Source organism: Ahaetulla prasina, chromosome 1 (assembly GCF_028640845.1).
Source record: "Ahaetulla prasina isolate Xishuangbanna chromosome 1, ASM2864084v1, whole genome shotgun sequence".
NCBI lineage: Eukaryota > Metazoa > Chordata > Lepidosauria > Squamata > Colubridae > Ahaetulla > Ahaetulla prasina.
The window spans coordinates 331206320-331227835 of NC_080539.1; the positions used below are offsets into that span (position 1 = coordinate 331206320).

At 34.8% G+C, this 21516-nt stretch overlaps 1 protein-coding gene across 2 annotated transcripts; it reads left to right on the plus strand.

Moving 5' to 3' along the window:
* The first annotated feature begins 59 nt into the window (after nt 1-59).
* On the plus strand, nt 60-20775 carry CPSF2 (cleavage and polyadenylation specific factor 2). Of its 2 annotated transcripts, none has more exons than XM_058162587.1 (15): nt 60-193; nt 1670-1854; nt 2864-3023; nt 3126-3231; nt 4035-4164; nt 6676-6791; nt 7506-7693; nt 7937-8227; nt 8897-8997; nt 9850-10050; nt 10560-10712; nt 12746-12971; nt 14537-14839; nt 15447-15581; nt 15677-20775. In XM_058162587.1, exons 2-15 carry the CDS (start codon nt 1706-1708, stop codon nt 15767-15769), a joined length of 2352 nt encoding a protein of 783 aa, XP_058018570.1. In that variant the 5' UTR covers nt 60-193; nt 1670-1705; the 3' UTR covers nt 15770-20775. The 2 variants fall into 2 exon arrangements, with proteins under 2 accessions (XP_058018570.1, XP_058018571.1); XM_058162588.1 differs by having other exon boundaries at nt 162-193; nt 1670-1777.
* Nucleotides 20776-21516: the final 741 nt, after the last annotated feature.

A 21516-nucleotide genomic window follows, 5' to 3' on the forward strand; every position in this document is an offset into this window, starting at 1 on the left:
AGATTTCTCTTTCCTCCCGGCGGCTCCACCTCTTCCAACGAATTTGCCGGTTTCTTACCCCCAAAATGGCGGCGGCGGCGGCAGTCGGAGGCAGGGCTGGGGGTGACTGAATGGGCACGTGCGAGTTTTTCGTTTCTCATTTCCCTTTCCCAATAAATGTGGGTGCCCGGAGGTAACCAGGGGTGCTAAACAGGTAAGTGTATCGGAGGGCAGCAGCTTAAGAAATACTTGGCTTTCCCCTAGTGCGGCTCTGTCCTCAAGGAACACGGCTCATGACACCCCGCTTTCCCTCCGAAGAAGAATTAAGGAGAATTAAGGGTACAACAGCTGGACTCGAGCTTGTGAAAGGAAGACTTCCCTGTAATTTAAGACATCGAGAATTTCGGGCTGTTAGGCAGGATCGGTGAATCAGGATTTAGAAATCTAAATCTTTAGATTTAGCTTTAGGCCTCCGCTCCAAAGACTGAACAAGAGTGTCTTTTAATAAAAGGCTGTATTTGTCAAACGAGAACCTATCCTGAATAAATGGAGTAGTTTCTGCTTTGTGTACAAGCTCAGTTTAATGTAATTTTCCTCGAATCACCCGGGTTTCAATGAATGAGTTTGTTAGTTTCTTTTTTTACTCCTTGGGATGGAATGGCTTCAATATAATTTCATTTTTAACTTTTGGTTGGTTATTTTGCGTATCTTTGGCTGACTTCTCTAATGGATGAAAGCCAACTTGATTTTGTAAAATTAGACATAGCTCCAAAGTATCAGCTACATGCTTTGGATGAACTTTATCTTCTGATACAAAAATAGAATGGATGATTTTGGGCCAGTCACATACACTCAGTCCAACCTAACCCACCTTGTAGGATGGTTGTTGGGAGGAGGGGGAATAGGAGGAAGGAGTACTGTGTATATTTGCTGCCTTGAGTTACTGTACTTAAAAAAAATAAAGATGAGATTAAAAAATCTAATAAGGTTAGCAGTTAGCCATTAATAAATAAAAATGTAGATAGCTACCATAAATGTCAGAATTAAGTAAAAATATGTTTAACAAAATTATATAAGAATAGAGAAACACATATAGTAATAGGTAGGGCAGGGCTGTCAAACTTGTAGCCTGGATGTGTCACGACTGGCCATGCCCACACCCAGTTTAGCAAAGGGGGAAAAAGTCACCATACCACACAAACTTGACACCCCTGAGGTAGGGTTATGTTAAAACACTGAAAATATGTATGTATGGGGGGCGGGGTGCCTTGCCATTCTGGTAACTGTCATGTTGAAGAAAAGTGATACAGTTGTTCTAAGAAAGAAAGCCTTTGGTTTTATCTCTAACCTCACAATTTAAACCAATTACATTGAAGTCTTGATTATCATAGATTGATGCATTGATTTGGGGAAATTTTCAGTTTGCTTGGGTTGATCATATGACTATCATTAAGTATTCTACCTTATGATTCTTGATGAACGTATCTTTTCTTTTATGTACATTGAGAGCATATGCACCAAGACAAATTTCTGGTGTGTCCAATCACACTTGGTCAATTAAAAAATTCTATTCTAGTCTGTATCTATGAAACATGCTAAAATAATATAATATTAAGTATCTCTAAATATTCACAATTGTATATGAAAACTGTAACAAAAAGGATTTTAAAACAAAATTTATTCCTTATAGTAACTATTTTTGGTGATAACATTTTGGGAAGAAAAAATGACATCAATTATCAAGCTAACAACCCTCTCAGGGGTTCAGGAAGAATCTGCTCTCTGCTACTTACTCCAGGTAGATGAGTTTCGCTTTTTGTTGGATTGTGGCTGGGATGAGAATTTTTCTATGGACATCATTGATTCCCTGAGGAAGTAAGTAGAATCTGACTCAGTTAAAGTGCTGAACCCTTGAAAAATGCTTTTTTGTTATAGCATATTTATATAACATAAAGCACTTTTGTTTAAATTATTAAAGTTTTGGTACAAAATTATTTGTATCAAGATTTTTTTTCTTACTATATATTTGCTAAGCACAGGTAGAACAGTTCTACTTTATATTGACTTTTGAATTGCTTTACTTAATAACATTTAAAATGTTCATGAAGACAGGGACAACGATTGCAGAATCAAACTACAAAGAATAGTTTGCGCTACTTTTTAGGTTGGAATTACAATTTATTTTCTTAAAATTGCAAGAAAAGTCTTGTGATGATGGAACAGTTTATTGTACTCAAATACAGAAACAATGCCAATTGATAAGAGTAGATCTACAGAGTAAGATTTTCATTAGCTTTGGTTTCTTAATGTACACTGTAATAATCTAATACATGTAGACTTTGCATTTCTTTGCATAATCTTTAGTCTTGGATGACAGAATGAGCAACATTTATTAAAAGATAGTGTTTTGAACATTATTCTCCAAATTCAATTTCATCATTAGAACTACTACTTGAAGTTTTTTGCAGTAGTCCTTTTAAGTGAAACATGGAAGCAAAAGCTTGATTTCTAAGTGTTTTTCTATGTTGGCCAATTTCTTCAATTCATGAATGCTTTTAGTGCAGTTGAATATCCTGTTTATAGACAGCTAGTGCAATTTTGCTGATATTCCCTTTTGTTTGAATATATTGTTCTCTATAATATATTGGGAGAGCAGGACATTAATAACTACCAAGATAAAATCTTTTTATTGAAAGAAACATTTTCCCATCTGAGAAGAGCTTTTTTCATTGGAAATTCCTCCTTAAAAATAGAACTCTAGACCCAAATTTTATTTTAGACTAAAAGTAAAAGTTCTCAAATGATGTACACTATACTATCATTGATATAGTTGTTTTTTAAATAGTGAAATTGAATCTTTTATCCCCTTGTTGTTGTTTTGTAGACATGTTCACCAGGTTGATGCAGTACTTCTTTCACATCCTGATCCTCTGCACTTAGGTGCTCTCCCATATGCAGTAGGAAAGATGGGGTTGAACTGTGCTATTTATGCAACTATTCCTGTATACAAAATGGGTCAGATGTTCATGTATGACCTTTACCAGGTAAAGCTCATGTCTCAGTTTTTTGAGAGGTATGATTTTAAACTTTTCCCCAATGCGGCTAATTTTAACGAGAATATTTTCTTTTTCTTTCCTTTTGACTAGTCACGCCATAATACCGAAGACTTCACCTTGTTCACTTTGGATGATGTGGATGCAGCTTTTGATAAAATACAACAACTAAAATTTTCTCAGATTGTCAATTTGAAAGGTGAAAAAAAAACACTCTTAAAGTCAGTGTTATGTCCTGTTGTTTGGGATTTCTGTTTCTTTTTTCTGAAATCTAAATCTTCCAGTTTTAAACTTAGCAAATGTTTATACAATTGCATGTTGTCAAGCTAAGTGAAGTACATAATATTCTATTTTTTTTTAATTTATCCTTTCCTTGTCTCTGATCCCAGATGTAATATTGATTTGTGACTACATAGTCCAAACCACTACTTAATCTAAAAATGCTAAAACCCTGAAATGTTTAGATATATTAAAAAAATCAAGGGGAAAGGCCATAAGAGGTGCAGTCCAAAATCATGTTCCGTGAATGCATGGAAGATCAATTAATAACAAGATGGAAGAAGGAGTAGCTATAACAACTCTTGATATAAGGCTGTGTGAGGCCTTAGAATCATTGGTCAGTGGACACCATGAGGTGAATCAGTGATGGGTAAGAGAAAACATACGGGAGTAAGGATTGAAGAATTGCTAGAATCCTGATCAGAAGTACCCAATATGGCAACATTTTATTGCAGATTTTTTTTCTTAATATCAGGAGACAGATTGTTCCATGAGCTTGTTCATTAGTTTCATAATACTTGTTTGAAAGGTTTCCCTTTCCATTTTTCTTTAGAAGTAGGTTCTGTTATTAATTGCATTAGCAAAAAAAATAATAGAAAAAATAATACTTTAATACATTGTATTAGTAGGAAGAATTGAAGCCAAGTTATGTGGTGATGGGAGTGAATGTTGCATTATCTATTATGTAATTAGGGTGTGTATAAAATTACGTTTTTTCTTTAGGTAAAGGGCATGGTTTGTCCATCACTCCACTACCAGCAGGCCACATGATAGGAGGTACAATATGGAAAATAGTTAAAGATGGAGAAGAGGAAATAGTTTATGCAGTTGATTTCAACCACAAGAGGGAGATGTATGTACACAGATGTTGCTACTTTCCTACTACAGCTTCTTAACATTTCTGATGTTTAAAGACACTCGGTCATGGATGGTTTTGTGAGTGAAAGTAGTCTTTTAAAATCAAGATTGTATTTCTGGTGATTTAGTGAACATGCAAATAAAATTGTCTTGGCAGGAGTATGAAAATAGTTGGCATAACTTGGGGAGAACTTCCCATGTTAGTTGTGGCTCTGATATTTTTGGAACTTTGTTGCAAGTGGAAAAATCAATGAGTTGAAATCAGTACTACAGAGGAACCTTATTTACTTATTCTTCCATACTTCATAATCTTAAGAATCCTGTATATGTGACAGGGGTTTGCACATGCAGAAATTAAATTTGAGGGTGAGGAAATCTCTAATAATTCCTGTTTTTAAAATTACTAGACAATGTTTAAAATGCATTAAGAAATGCATAATATTCCTCAATCAAAGATATCCTCCTACATTCTGCAATGCCATTGTTCAGTTGTCAGTTTCAAAATAAATCGTGATCTGAAGGAAAAAAGATGCTTCACATGAGGATTCTCCCGCAGGACCTGTCAACAAATTCATAAATCACCAAAGTCTTTTCCTAGCATTGTGCAGTGAACCCTTACTTCCAGTATGATTCCATGAAAAGAAACGTGGTTTATCAAGTTTTATATGTGGTTTTTCCTTCTGAAACAGAAGTGCTACACAGCTCTACTAAGTAATTAAAGATGGTTCTTTAACTCTCCTTTTACAATTTGCTATCTAATTGGCAGAGGGAAAATAAGTGTCCTAATGTTTAATTTTAATTTTTAAAAAGGCAATAAATTTAGAAATGTGTTATAGCGTCATCCATGTTCTAATTATAGAAGTGCTGTCTCTGCTTTAATTATAGAAGTAGATTCCATATTTTACCTACGGAGCTGTCTATAATGTCAACAGTGGTAGATCAGATTTTATTTATAGGATAATGCATTGTTTTATATTCATTTCTTTAGGATGTCATTACACCTTTATTTTGAGAATTGACAAATATTACAAAAGTGAAACTAATTTGAAATCTAACATGGAAAAAATGCTAAATATAAATTCTTCTTAATTATGAAGAATCTGTTGAAATCTGTTTATAACATTTGTTCCTTTTTTAAGAATGAACTTTAAAACATTTTTCCAGATAAATTGGTTCTTCTATAGCAGGGGTGTCCAAAGTTTTTTTGGTGAGGGCCAAATACAGTAAAATAAGCAAAGGCCCGGGCCACACCATTGAAAGGGGGGGGGGCAAATTTTTTTTCGTACCAGTTCTGTGGGCGTGGCTTATTTTGGGGTGTGGCTGAGGAACTCTGGGAATTGAAGTCCACAAGTCTTAAAGAGACCAAGTTTGGACACCCCTGATCTTGGCTTTTGTTTTGTATTTGGTATGAACTTGAAACTCCCTTCATTATTCCCTGCCCAAGGGGTGGAGGCGCGAGGAGCCTCGCCAGGCGGCCCGAGGAAGGCGAGGGTAGAACTGCTGGGGTCGGGCACGGCCAGCAGCCTCTTTCCCGCTCGCCGCCGCCTCCTCCGCCCCCTCCCTTCGTTATTCCCTGCCCAAGGGGTGGAGGCGCGAGGAGCCTCGCCAGGCGGCCCGAGGAAGGCGAGGGTAGAACTGCTGGGGTCGGGCACGGCCAGCAGCCTCTTTCCCGCTCGCCGCCTCCTCACCTGTTTCTCGATGGCTGTCACTGCCGCCACGCGTGTCCGACATGGGGAGGCGCGAGGAGCCTCGCCAGGCGGCCCGAGGAAGGCGAGGGTAGAACTGCTGGGGTCAGGCATGGCCAGCAGCCTCTTTCCCGCTCGCCGCCTCCTCCGCCCCCTCCCTTCATTATTCCCCGCCCATGGGGAGGAGCCGCGAGCCTCGCAGCGAACCACCGGGCAAGCACCGGGAGGCGGCCGAAAAGGGCCATATTCAATTATACTTTCAGAATTTGCTGCGGGCCAATAAAAACTGACCCGCGGGCCGCAGTTGGCCCGCTGGCCTAGTTTGGACACCCCTGTTCTATAGGCTTTTCCTTCTTTGCTTTGTTTTTTACATTATATTCTCATTGTTAAGGAAATACCCAGGAGCTCAGATATTTGCAGCATATAGAATACCATTAGTTTTATTTGCAGCACAGGATATGGTAAATAATACACCAACCAAACTAAAGTGACAAGAACTTTAGCCTACTAGTGACTTTTTAGTAACTGTATTTCCTTTTACCAATCTACCTTACCTGTTTTTTCCATTTTCTTCCACTATTTATTAGTAAATTGCAGCAGAGAAATTTGAGTTTTCTATATCTAATTTTTATAGCACCGTGTACTTTTGTATATAAATGTATTTACATTTATAAATACATTTAAATTCATGATTGCAATTAAATTGTGTGTTCTAATAAAAACTGATGTTTTTGAAAATAAGAGAATCTCTTATTTTCAGCAAGTTTTAATTGTCTTATTTGTGTAATTATACACTGAAATTGATATAACTTCTTTTTCAGTCATTTAAATGGATGTTCCTTGGAAATGTTAAGTAGACCGTCTTTGCTCATCACTGATTCGTTCAATGCTACTTATGTACAGCCAAGGCGGAAACAAAGAGATGAGCAACTGCTAAGTATGTATTTTGTGACACAAATGAAATAACAATTTAGTATGGGATTCAGGATGGAATGGTTTTTGTTCTTGACAAGGATTTCATCCTCTCACTTATATAATGTTCATGAATGTACAGGACGATCTTTGGATAAGATCAGTAATGACCTAGAAAATAATTTCAGTTTTAATTTAAAAAGGGACTCTATGCATATTTTAAGTGAAACATGACTGATTTTATTTCATAAATTAATTTTAATGGAAATATTTCTGATGGATACTCAGAATATATTTTTGTTTTTTGGGATGTTGTTACTTGAAAAGTTGCCTCTTCTCACATGAATATTACTTTAGCTATGAAAAGCCATTCTTTTCTTGGCATTAAAAAAAAATTCTTAAGACTCTTTCTCCAGAACCAAAAAAAGAGAGTTTTTTTAGTAATTTGGCTTGAGGTAAAGTACTAAATGGTAACCTCAGTTATCATTTCATTAACATGGGTTGTATGGTTAGTGATTTTTACTTAGACACTCTCTGCTGCATGATTTTTTCCCATACATTATTTTAAAAGGTTTTGTAGATGGGTCATTTACATTAAGTTATCAATTTGCTACTTATCACATGTTGCTTAGAAGTTACCCTTGATGCTGTTTGGTTTTTCCTCTAATTATTAACATGAAAGTTCTGTATATATAAGGATTTCAGTATTGTAATTTACTTGTTATCTTTTTATCTCTAGCAAATATTTTGGAAACGTTGAGGGGTGATGGAAATGTCCTAATAGCTGTGGACACTGCAGGGAGAGTTTTGGAACTTGCCCAATTGCTTGATCAAATATGGAGAACAAAAGACGCTGGTTTAGGAGTTTATTCCTTGGCACTTTTAAACAATGTCAGCTACAACGTTGTGGAGTTTTCAAAATCTCAGGTTTGTTTTGTCAGGTTATTTATAATGAAACTCACTGTTGTAAAGCAGTTATTTTAACCTTATGTATCAAGTAACATAACATCTAATAAGATATTAGATATTATAAGGTATGGACCATACAAAGCATGCTTTGCAAAATGACCCAGTTGTCCTTCCAAATCACTGTCTAAAATGTTGGTGGAAATTTGTTGTCACTTAGTATTAAAAAGGATAACTGATCTGTACTTCTCTCTCAATATACAGGTGGAATGGATGAGTGACAAGCTAATGAGGTGCTTTGAAGATAAGAGAAACAATCCTTTCCAGTTTCGTCATCTGTCTCTTTGTCATGGACTTTCAGATTTGGCTCGTGTTCCTAGTCCCAAAGTTGTTCTTGCTAGCCAGCCAGATCTGGACTGCGGATTTTCAAGAGATCTCTTTATACAATGGTGTCAGGATCCCAAAAACTCTATTATTTTGACATACAGAACAACTCCTGGAACACTAGCACGGTTTTTAATAGATAATGCTTCTGAAAAAGTTATAGACATAGAGGTAAGTAAATGCAGTACTTTTTAATAAAAATATTACACCTTTAAGCTAGTGTAAGAATAACAACACAACGATCTTGCGCAAGGGTTTGCCTCGACTCAAAGTAGAGCAGAGCAAAGCAATAAAATCTGCTAGATAGTCACCCCTAAATCCATGCATGCATTACAGTATTTTGAACTTCGTTAGTGAAAAATTAATTTCAAAAAATATGCACATTTGGGCCAATGCATATACAATGCAAACCTTTGTGCAGGGTTTTTTGGTGAACTATATAAATTATGCTCACACTTTGAAGAAAACAAAAATGATAAAATTGCTGATCAGTTAGCTGTGAAGAGGCATAAGCGTTCCATACTAACTGTAGCTATATAATGTATATGTATTTGCTTGAAATTTAAAATGTAGAACAATAGTCACATATACACATAAAAATACCTGAGTTTCTTGAAGAATTTTCCATTGATGTTAAGTGGTCTGTTTCGCGCAAAGCAAAATAATACCAAAATAATTTTAGAAGTCATTGCATACTTTATTGCAGATCGAACTTTTATCCAATAGGTACTATTGAATATTGCCATTGCTTATCACTGTCGTTATTTAAGGATTCATTGTAAAATGTGAACGTGTAAGGTAGGTGAATGTAAGAGTTACTAATGTATAATTTTCCTTTAGCTCAGGAAACGTGTAAAACTTGAAGGAAAAGAACTTGAGGAATACCTGGAAAAAGAAAAAATTAAAAAAGAGGCAGCAAAAAAGTTAGAGCAGTCAAAAGAGTGAGTATCTATCTGCCTTCAATATTCCTATACATTAACATAGACCCTTGTTCATTAATGCACATTCTTAATGGATCCTCTAATACATCCAGTTTAGAATACTTGTCTCAAGATTACTTAAGGTTTTCTTGTGTTTTTCTGACTTCAAGTCAATGTTAACTCCTGGCGATTGCCTGGACTAGTCCTTGCAACTTTCTTGGAAGATTTTCAGAAGTGGTTTGCAATTGCCTTCCTAGTTCTGAGCTAGAATGATTGACCCAAGATCACACAGTTGGCCTTTGCATAAGGTAGGACTAGAACTCCCAGTATTCCAATAAAGCAATTTGAATTACAATGTAAATAGCCCAGTTGGAAACATATTTGAAATGGCTTTATTGACTGCCCCAGAAGAGAGCATCATGTAGACAGTCTTGGATGGTTTAGACAGCTAAACCAGATTAGCCTTGGTTAGAATTCACAGGGGAACCACTTAGGAATTCCATGTTTGTGAACTTGATTGGGAAGCTGAAAAAAAGTTTCTGCATGAAGGTAATTTCCATAACATTGCCAAGGAAACTGGACAGATACTTCCATGAAAGTCATCAGGAACTGATTTCAGCTTTACTTTACTTTGACTTTAATGAAATTTACCTTTAAATATGGTTTATGATCTGCAATTTAAAAGTAAATACCCCCCCTTAGAAATATAGTAATTTGTGTTTTGTTAACTTCAAAATTAATAGCTATGTAGAATATATTTTGCAATTTTATTTTACCTTTATAGCAAAGAATTGAGGTGCCAATGAATTAATCAGAATATAAATATTTTTTGATTTGCTTCATAAGTATAATTATTCTGGACTCTTGCTTTAGAGCAGATATAGATTCCAGTGATGAGAGTGATGCTGAAGAAGATATTGATCAACCATCTGTTCATAAGACCAAACATGATCTCATGATGAAAGGTGAAGGGAATCGAAAAGGAAGCTTCTTCAAACAAGCCAAAAAATCTTATCCTATGTTTCCTGCTCCAGAGGAAAGAATTAAATGGGATGAATATGGAGAAATTATCAAGTAAGTGGGAGATGAGGGAATGGTTATTATTCTAATATTCTTACATTTTAGTATATACTGACTTACTATCTTCATGTAGAATGCACATTTTTCCAAATACAGTTTTATCTCAAATGAAATTAATAGTTCTCTAAAAAAAATGCTATATTTAAATGTATCGAACCTTGATAATTCACCAAATAATGAAAAACTTTCGATGGAACACATTGTTCGGCTCTTTTACAATTCTTTATGCTGCCAGAGGACAGGGAAGCTGTCTAAAGCAGATTTGGAGGAGAGGAAGCAAGCAGCTCTGAGGGGAAATGCCATTTTGCACGTTGAAATCTGGATGTATTGAGATGCCCACATTTGGATGAATACCTTTTCAGTTATTTATGCTAGTAATGTATTATTAATCTATGTTATATATAGTAAATGAAGAGTATATATAATACTTTCATTTCCAAAAGTGCCACAGGTTTTCTTGGCAATCTGTCTGAATATAAAATTAATAATGTTCCTGTATTTAGACCTGAGGATTTCCTCGTTCCAGAACTTCAGGCCACAGAAGAAGAAAAGAACAAATTAGAATCTGGCCTTACAAATGGAGAAGAACCTATGGATCAAGATTTATCAGATGTTCCTACTAAATGCATTTCAGCAATGGAATCAATGGAAATTAAGTGAGTGCATATAGATTTGTTGAAGGTGGTATTAGCATAGTGTGTGATGTGTATTAATCTATTGCAATCTCTTTCACCCTATTTGAGCCTGCCTCATATCTCTTATGGGTGTATTAAAATGATCCTTAGTTTTTAATATTGTGAAATTTTTCACTTCTGCATTTACTGTTCATTTTTTTATAACCTATATCTAGCGTATTCTGAGGTTATGATCACAATAGAGACTGGAAAATTAATTGTTGAACGATGCAGTTGTTAAATGAAACATTCTTCACAATTTGTGAAGAAAAAAGTTGTTCAGCAGATTCAAAATAGTTTTTTCTTCTAACTAAATACTGTGAGATGGATTGTGTGATATTGTAAAAAATAAAATTCTAACTGACAATGTATAGAATACAAAGCAGAACACAAAACATTAGAAGTAAGCTTCTTGGAGGAGAATATTGGAAAATAAAGACACCAACATGTACACTGAGCAAATGAATTGCAATGAGTATTGCATTAGATTGATTAGATAATAGGGGAAAAGTTCATTTATTTCATTTGATTTATAAGTTTGCTTAATTGCAAGTAAATTAATGCTGAGTACAGTAAATTTAAAATATCACAGGAACAAGCCCAGTGGATAAAAGTAACGACCAAAAATGGGGGTTGTAAAACGTGATCTGTGTTGCTGGAGTTAAAAACAGGTTTTCAAACTTGCAACCCCGTTTCCCCCTTCAGCTAAGATAAAGATACAATGGAACATGATATTAAATTTTTAAAAGAGTAGATGAGAATGGGCCAATTTGTATGTAGAGAAGAGTTCACAATACGTTAAAAGTATCCCTGCACCCAAATACAAATGAATAAATTTGCCAGTATTGTAAAGAGTATGCTGGTTTATAGTAAGAATACACCAAAACAATATTTGTGTGTCTATAACTTGTGTAACCAAGGAGAATGATGTACAGATAATAAAAGTATATTGCAAAACTTTCAAAGAAGCATGAAATTGTAGTAATGAGAGACACGTGAAATCTGTTGGCATCAGAAATCTGTTGGGAGACAAACAGCTGAGAATAATTTTTCTACAGAATTACTGTTTTGTTTTGCTGATAATTTTCTACTGCGGTGTGTATAAAAATGTACAGGAGAATAATATGTCTTCGCTTTAATGCTAACCAATAAGCTGTATTAACATGAGAACATTGCAGACACACGATCACATAATGAGTGTAAGTATCAGGGAATTCTATGGCCATAAATTGGATAAAAACAAAACAAAAATTCCAGAAGGTGGCAGTGATAAACCTCTTCTGTGCTGTTGCCAAGGAAACTTAATGGATGCATCTATGCAGTTATTGGGAGTCACATTCCCTTTTATGACATATCTACCTTGAACCTCCATTGCTAGTTTGAAAATATCCTTTTGAAGCTCTTCTGTATGACAGTTAATGAGTATACACAATACTTAAATTGCTGATCTTCATAACTAAATAATTGATAAAAATATTTGATACAGAAGAATTCAATTTCTTACAGTGTAAAAACTCTACTTTCTGTTTCCACACTGTTTCTAAGGTAGTGTTGCTCTATAAAAGTAGTTGACCTTTTATTTCTTGATGACTAATTTTCACAGGCCTAAGTATATATTTTTAAATATGTAGATCACTTCCATCACTTCATCTTGATTGCAACCCTTTAATTTCTAATTAGTTAACGATTCAAGTTTTTACATCGCAAAAAACATTGTTAATGCAGAATATGCACATTTTAAAAACTGGAACTGCTGTCTTTTGTTATTAAATATAAACGTTCAGCATTTTGCAAAGTTCTTAAATTACACCATCTGGTTTAATAGTTAAAGGTTGCATTATTATTAAAACATTTGCAAATCATAATGACATTATAGTTACAAAATGTAAGATTACAGTTTAGTACGCTTGAATGACAGCTACATCGTGACATGTATATATTCAGCTCAGCCAGTAAAGATTAGATTTTGTTTTTCTTCATCTCTATTTTTTTTTTCTCCTTTATCTTATTTTTAGAGCTCGAGTTACATACATAGATTATGAAGGCCGCTCTGATGGAGACTCCATTAAAAAAATTATTAATCAAATGAAGCCACGGCAATTGATTATTGTCCATGGACCTCCTGAGGCCAGTCAAGATCTCACTGAATCTTGTAGAGCTTTTGGGGGGAAAGACATTAAAGTTTACATGCCCAAACTGCATGAAACCGTAGATGCAACTAGTGAGACTCACATATATCAAGTAAGACTTGCATGTTTGTATGACAAGGTATACTTAGCGCAATTCAGCCACTTCCAAGTATTTATAAAAGGACTAACACTTGCAAGATGTACTTTAGAACATGCAACAGTATATACAAACCACTTTTTTGAATTGTTAAAGCAGCCACATCTTTTTCCAGGCTTGTAGATCTGCTTTAGAGCTTGCTCCTGACTCTTTCCATGTGCATGGAGGCACATAGTTACTCCCAGCTGTATCCAGTGGCTCTGGTGGATATGCATGTGGAGGCACCTAGCAACACCTTCCAGAACTACTATACTATATATAAGCCTGGAACAATATGCCACTGTTTTTAATGATTAAAAAGGTGATTTGGACATGCTCCTGCATGTTACAAAGAACCTATTTCAAAGGATTTGTATGCAAGAGAAAGTAAAGTAAGCCCAGTAGCCTGATCATGAAATTTTATTGTTGAGCTGCCTCAAGATGCATTTCTAGGGCATTTTAAAGTTCTGGTATTAAGTTTTGAAGGATCTGTGGGCTCATTTCTTGAGAGACTGCAGTCATTCTGTCAGCCTGCCCTACTTTGAGATTTGCATTTGAAGTCTCGTTACATGGTCATCCATGAAAAGAATTTGTGTGACAAACCACAGGAAGATATTTGGGGAGGGGGGCAGAGCAGAGAATGGTACCATATCTATATTTTGGCCTGATAGGAAATGTCAGACCTCCTCACTGGCTCCTTTTAAAAAGATCCTTGAAAGGCTTGTTTAGGTGTTTCCTTAAAAATGACTGTGATGGGTTGGTAGAGCTTTTATATTCCAATAGTAAGCTATGATTTTTGCTGCATGTATTTGTCATTATATTAATATTATAGAATTTTTTTTGTACTTATTAGCAATTGTTATTTATATCATGTACTTCAGTCGTCTAATATAATTTACAGAACATCTTTTGGATATATTTTTATTATAAAAGAAAGGTTTATAAATACTTTTAAGTTGGTTTATAAGGTGATAAACATTTGTCCATCCATAGCAAGGTTAATTTTATAATTAGCCAATATTTCCTTTTTGATTGCTTTTGTTAAGTGTGCTCTTTCCCCAAGGCTGGTACTTTCCTGTTTGAAACTCCAATAAGATAATTCCCTACAAGGTCTTCCTATTGTTTAGCCTTGCACTGAGTCATTGCATCATTTCTTTGATTTTAACTTGGAGTATTATAGGAATTAATTGTGATTGATAGAGTGATTTCTGGCTTTCTGAACTATAAAGACTCAGGCAATTGTGCTCTTTCAATAAATTATATTATTTGCCAAATCATTGCTTAGTGCTGTATGTAGTTAGTAAGCTTGGCCTGCTATGGGACATAAATGGCTCTCTGGTTCCAGTCACTGAATGGTTATTTGCTAAACCACTGTACTCCTTAACAATAAATGGCAAAAATAAAAACAATGTCTTGATAGTGTGATTTCATTGTCTTTCACACTGTCTTCTTTGGCTATTGATGTATTGCAAGCAGTGCTACTGAGAATGTACATTTTTCTCATTTGTTTATTTCAGGTTTTTTTTTAAATTCTGTTTTAGGTTAGGTTAAAAGACTCCCTAGTAAGTTCCCTTCAGTTTTGTAAAGCTAAAGATGCAGAACTTGCATGGATAGATGGAGTTCTGGACATGCGAGTATCAAAAGTAGACACAGGGGTAATTTTGGAAGAAGGGGAACTGAGAGATGATGGTGAGGACACTGAAATGCAAGTAGATGCACCCTCTTCAGATTCCAGTGCTGTGGCACAGCAAAAGGCCATTAAAAGTCTCTTCGGTGATGATGACAAAGAAATCTGTGAAGAGAGTGAAATTATTCCTACTTTGGAACCCTTACCACCCAATGAGGTAAGATTTAAAAGTGAGCTTTTATTGCTTTGGGAACATGGTCTTGTATATAAAGAAATTATTAAAATACATTTCATGACAGGAACCCAAATTTTTAGTTGCTTTTTTTAGTTGTATACCTGTTACCGTTAAAATAAAAGCAGCTTCTTGTGTAATAAAAAATGAAGCGCTACTGTCGGTCATGTACATACTATAAAATACTAAAAAGTAGCATTTTTCCTGTGTCAGGATTTTTTTTCTTTTCTAAATGAAAGCTGAGCTTTTTTAAAAAAAAATCACTAAGCCTCAAATGTGTCAGATCTCTGAATCAAATGAAATGAGTTATTTTGATACGAGAAGGGCAGCAAATAAATAAATAATGACTTTATCAATGCCACTTCTAGGAGCATGTTTGTTAAAGATTTTGAAATTGCTTATGCTATATAGCCCTGACCAGAATTGAGGCTTTTAATAAATTCTACCATGATGTACAATATATATAATTTTTTTCCTATGAAAATGTGTATAAATTTTGTAATATAAAACCAGAATAACTTTACTGATGGGATGCTTCAGGTATTTGAAATATATTGAAATTTTATTTTGGCTTGTATCCTCTTGACAAAAGGTTCCTGGACATCAGTCAGTCTTCATGAATGAGCCAAGATTGTCTGATTTTAAGCAAGTTCTGTTGCGAGAAGGAGTTCAAGCTGAATTTGTGGGAGGAGTTCTAGTGTGTAATAACCTGGTCGCTGTTCGCAGGGTAAGTATATAGGGAATGTATGTGTGTGTACATTTAATGTATCAATTGTAGGAAATCTTCAAAAAAGTAAATAACTGGATATGTTTTTGTTACAGACTGAAACTGGACGTATTGGATTGGAAGGTTGTCTCTGTGAAGATTTCTATAAAATTAGAGACCTTTTATACGAACAGTATGCTATTGTCTAAGGAGAAGTGTAAATATATATATGGACTTGTTTTATTTTTATCAGATTCTTTTACAGAATGCATAAGAATAATTCGCCATTACTAAACCTTTCTAGTTAATGACCCAGTGTTGATACAGTCCAAGAAAGTTTACTTTATATAAATATCCTGTATATTTTGCTGGTTATATTTTTCATAATAATACAACTTTTCACGGTGTAGCTTTTCAACTTGCATATAGATCGTTTTACAGAACTTTTTGAGATCTGATCTTGACAAATTTGCATTTAGTCTCTTGAAAGCAATGGGATTTGGCATGATTAACATTTCCATTAATTTCAGTGGGAAGTAAAGGTAATTAAGTTAGCATGAATGTAACCTATTAAGGTTATGTTTAAAAAATATAAAATAATTATATGTTAAAAATGTCTGATTTGCAACTAAATTGTTTATGTCCATCCTTTGATTTTTGTAGCAAATTGTACATTTTTGTTTTGATAAAAGCAAAGTGAATATTCATTGAGAATCAATCTGTTTCTTCAGAGTAGTTCCTCTCTCACCATCCTCTAAAGCTCTACTCTTTTAACTGATTTTTCTTAATAATTTGTCTATTTAGAACAATATAAAGGAAGCAGAAAAAAAGGCAAAAAGTTCCTAATGGAGCAAAATTCCTACAGCTATATAATGAATGGTCTCTAAAGCGGTCTTATTACTACAGTAAAAAAGCTAGTACAATGACTTTAAAATACAGCTATTACTGTTTCCAAAATATATACTGGAACTTGGTAAAATGACATATTTTTAGAAGGTACCTATGTTAACAGATAGCTGCTTCAATTAGCAGAAGAACAGCTTCCAATATAGGGGGGAATAATTACAAATCCAACAAGGTTTTTATATTTGCTTGGAAGTTTGTGAGAAACCCTTTTCTAATCTTAGAATGAGACTTCACTGAACAACTAATGTAGCTTTGTCTTCTTGTAGTTTTTGGAATCCATGTCATAGAATTCAATTTTTCAAAGGTATTCATATCATTTTAGCCATTTGTGACATAAAATTGCCAGATTTAAAAATGCTGAATGTTTAAACATTTCATGCAAAATTCTTTGTCATGATTCCAAGTAACACCCCCTACCCAAAAGAAAGTCCTACTCCAGCACCCACATTTCAATCACATGGTCCAATCAATGCACCGTCCCAACTGGAGATTCTTCCCAGTCATACCACTCCAGGTGCAGGGCAAGATGTCCTTGACTCTCAGAAAAAAGAATGTTATTATGGTTACATATCCTCCCAACTCCATACAATCCCCCCTCCCAATTTCTCACAGCACTAAATGTGGCATCCCTGAAGATCCAAAGTAAAACATGGCTTCCAGGACTGACAGTCTTTTTATAATGCTATTTGTCAAATTTCTTGATTCTGATCAGATTGCATTTCAAAATGCTTCAAGAGTATAATGGCTTATTTAGTTATATTAATAGAATATACATCAATAAAAATTATACCTTTATAGCACATGCTTGGCTCTTAAATTTATTTCCCTTTTTTTGGGTAGTATTTAACTCGGCTGTCAAATCTGGTATAGTATCTTTATCAGGATCCATCTGAAAATAATTCAAGTTCAGTTATATTGTAGTATTGGATACCCCTGCAGTCTTTCTCACTGTTTCTATCGCATCCCTTAAAATACTTTGTTCTTTAAAATTAGAATTAAATCCTGAATAAAATTAAATGCTGAATTAATATAATCTGAACATTATAGGAACATAGTTTCTGACAGCTAAATTGAAGCATGCATACATTCACAGGCACACACTGATAAAATATGTTCTCCAGAGATACTACATGTTGCTTTATTTTCAGTTGTAAAGAAGTTTTTAAATATATGATAAGTTGTTAAATATAGATTGGGAAATGATTACATTTAGTACTGAATTTCAATTAAATTTGGAAGTTTGCTTCAAGGATTTTCTGACAATTGAAAAGTGACTCTAGACAGCAAAATATGTAATAATGCTGCAATCCCACCTTCAGTTATTTGTATAAAAGTCCACAAATAAACTGATACAATGTTGCTCCTTTGAATAATTGTGAAACAAAATTTAGTTCTTCAGACCATCTCTTCTGGTATTGGTAAAGCTGTGCTTGGTGTCACAGTTCAAGACAGAATTCTGTGCTTCTTGCTAGGGTGACTCTTGCTTTAATCTCTGTGAGTACTAAGTAGATATCCTGATCCCAGGTTTAATCAGCTACTTATGCAGGTTAAGAAATGTTATTAGCTTGAGCTACTTTCACAGTTGCGGTTGCAGAAGGAAGAAATCTTTTTTGACTGAAAGGAAGATATCCTGCAATCAATTTCCAGTACACAGATTTTTCATGTAATTTTAACATTGATGTTGGAAGTAGCTTAATGCAAGTAATAGACAGAACATGAACACATGAAATTCTTTCTATATCCCTTATACAAAGAGTATAAGCCTGAGACTCCAGTATGATATATGCCTCTAAAAGCTTTGGAATGATTCTCTCCAAAATTTATACAAATTATAATTTTTAAAACGATAGAAGGGGAAAATTAAATATGTGAGATGAGAGTCATCTTACCAGCAAAATTTAAATTTTAATTAAATATAAATGTAAATCAATTTACTTTTTAATTTCAATCATTTTTTGGACTATAGTCTGTCAGTTTTGGAAGCCATACTAGGCCGGAAGCTTCCGTGCTGCCACTTTCTCATATGTGGGAAAGTAGGAGGGGGGATTTAGTAGAGGGGCCCATTAGACACAATAACCTTCCTGCCGGTCAAGGTCAGGCCGGTCCTGCAGCTGGAGAAGGAGTGGTTGGAGTGATGTATCGAGGTGGGACGGTTGGCGATTGGAGCATGTGATTGGCAGAGGAATTAGGGGTTGGTTTTGGAGTTTTGATTTAGTGAGGGAAAACCCAGATCTCTCAGATTCAGATTTTCCCAGATGTGCCAGTTTACCTATCCTAGTAAAAGAACTTTGAAAGATGCCTGCTTCAGAGTTTTTACTTGGGGAGGGGATTTTCTGGAACGATGACATTGTCCCTGGAATCCACTCAATAGTTAAAAGTCGCCTCGGTCTGGAAAAAGTTACCAATCTTTACATAAATTATTGCTCATACTGCTATAAAGAGCCAAGGAATTACTAAAATTCTCCCCAAGACTACCAGTACATTTTACTTCATAGGTACTTGTACAATGCCTATATATTGTAAGGCAGTAGCCCCCAAGCTTTTGGGCACCAGGGACTGGTTCCATGGAGATTGATTTTCCTGCGGACCAGAGGGGGTGTGGTTTCACATGCTGCCTGCATCCTGCCAATGGGGTTTTGCTTGTTTGTGCGGCCAGTTTCTAGCATGCTGCAGACCGGTGCCGGTTCACAGACTGGGAGTTCAGGACTTCTGGTGTAAGACATCTTGTTTTAGGCCTGTGATTGATTATGCTGTTGTTTCCTCATAATGCTACAAATTTGTGTGAGGAGAAACTAGAGAAGTAATGAATATGATTATTTCAGATTAGATTTATAATATTCAGATTTAGAATTTATCAGAACTCTAATTTAAACAAAATATAATTAACACTGGAGATACAGGATGCCATCTGTTTTATAGAAAAAGTTAATTATTGTAGACTGTCCTAGTTTGGCTTGAGCAAAAAAACTTGGACAGAGAGATTCCATCAGCTTAAGTAAGTATAGTATAGGAAGCTGTTCTATGACAGCTATTTCTAGTTCATTTAATCTTTGATATTTTATGGAGAAAGGTTTTTTTCTATATTCTGTTGACAAAGTCAACTAGTTTTCTTTGGGGCAATGTATAGAAATTAAATTCATACAACTAAGTTTAACTGCAGCTTTTTGTGAACTGTGAGGATTTTAAATAGCATAGAGCTCTTACACTTGCAAGAGATGAAAAGCTGAATTTCAGAAAAACATACTAATTTAAGCTTAATTCTTGAAAATCCACCAAAATATTTAAAATCTTTTATTCCAGCTTCTCACTAGACTTGTGTAAAAAGATTTCTTCTTCCTATCTTCTTCCCAACCAGAGTTGCTTTGCAAAGTAAAATATGTGGCATATAAATTTAATAAATTAATTTATACCTGCCGTTACCTTTCCTCTGCATTTAGCACTGCCTATTACTGAGAATAGTTTAGAATTAATGTCAGAATGTGAAAATCATTCAATTCTGCAGATGATTTTGATATCTATCACTGTTGATATTGTGGCTGCTATTTTCTTATTCCCTTTTTCAAAAGTCTCCAGAATTTTCATAGTTATGTTTTGCAATACTTTACAAGCTTGTAAATTTTTCCTCTATCTAAAATCTTTGGTCCCCTCTAGTGTCCAGTTTTTGAATTTGCATATCTTTGTTTTGTGTTAAAAAACAAACAAACAAACAAAATCTATTTCCCATGAGAAGTTGTTTATAACTATTTCCAAAATCGTATTTCAGAAGTTTCAGTATTTCAAATTTATCTGGATGCTTAGTCCATTTATAATTTTCTAACATCAAAATCTTATTTAGCTTTTTGCCATTTCAGATCCTTTACATTCTTAGCCTTATGATTATGAAGTCTCATTTCTCAGTGACTTTAAAATATGTCTCCTGGGATATGGTTTGACTAACAGAAAAAAGTGGAAGTATTGCTTCTTATAATTGAAGCACTAATATAGCCTAACGTACCATTAACCTCTTTAGCAACTGCCCTGTACTGGCAATTCAGATTTGAGTTATAATACATTGAAATACTTAAGTCCTCTTGTTCATGTAACATTCTCAATAGAGACCATATATTATAATGATGCCCACTTTTTAAGGATAACAATACAAGGCTACATTCATCCTTACTAAATACTTGAAGGGATATTTTTTCTTAAAGCACTTCTGTCTGTCTGTTAATCCTCTTAATTTCCTAGGTGCCTGGCTTCTAAAAGAAGAACATCTGAATATTGTATTTCTATTGTGAAGCAATATCATATTAAAGGCTTCTTTGTGTTATTGCCTGTATAATTTATTTTCACATTAGAAATATACGTAGGAGACTAAAAAGTGTCCAGATAATCTGCTTTACCCAATCGTTGTTCAATACTTTGGGATCAATCAACAACTTCTTTAGGAGGAAGGAAACTAAGGTCTCCTTAAGAGATAAAGGAGAAACCCTTTCACTTAAAGAAGAATTCACCACCATTGGAGCCCCTTCGCATGAGATTCCCTATTACTTTGATGAAATGGCTGAGAATGCAAATCTAAATTAAACATTGCAGTTTTAACAGGGTTAATGGCCTAGGACAGGGCTGTCAAACTCCTGGCCCACGGGCTGGATGCGTCATGCGCTGCCCACGCCCAGTTTGGTGAAGGGGAAAAAGTCCCGATACGTCATGTGACGCTGCCGTGACAACATGAGTTTGACACCTCTGGCCTAGGAGATTGGTTTTTCTAAGATTTTAAGGGTATTTGTATAAGTTCCTTTTTCAGTTTAAAAGTGAAAACAGTCCAGTAAGACAAATGTTACCAGTACCAACCAGTCTTTAGAATTAAATAATTTCCATTATGTTGCACCTGACATTTAGGTGCATGGTACATTTTTTTCCTAAATGTATTTTATCTAAATAAAGATAAAATTTATTTAGATAAAATACATTTAGGAAAAAAATGTACCTAATTCACCAAATCTTCTTGCATCAAGCAAACATTTTCCAATGAGTTCCATCTTGTGGAGTCAGATTCTTTTGTTTTGCA

Bases quoted from the DNA above. Each gene is read 5' to 3' on its own strand.
- CPSF2 (XM_058162587.1), top strand. From the start codon at position 1,706: ATGACATCAATTATCAAGCTAACAACCCTCTCAGGGGTTCAGGAAGAA. The intron at 3,232-4,034 runs GTGAAAAAAAAA...TTTTTTCTTTAG, and splicing joins TCAGATTGTCAATTTGAAAG to GTAAAGGGCATGGTTTGTCC. The intron at 7,694-7,936 runs GTTTGTTTTGTC...CTCAATATACAG, and splicing joins TGGAGTTTTCAAAATCTCAG to GTGGAATGGATGAGTGACAA.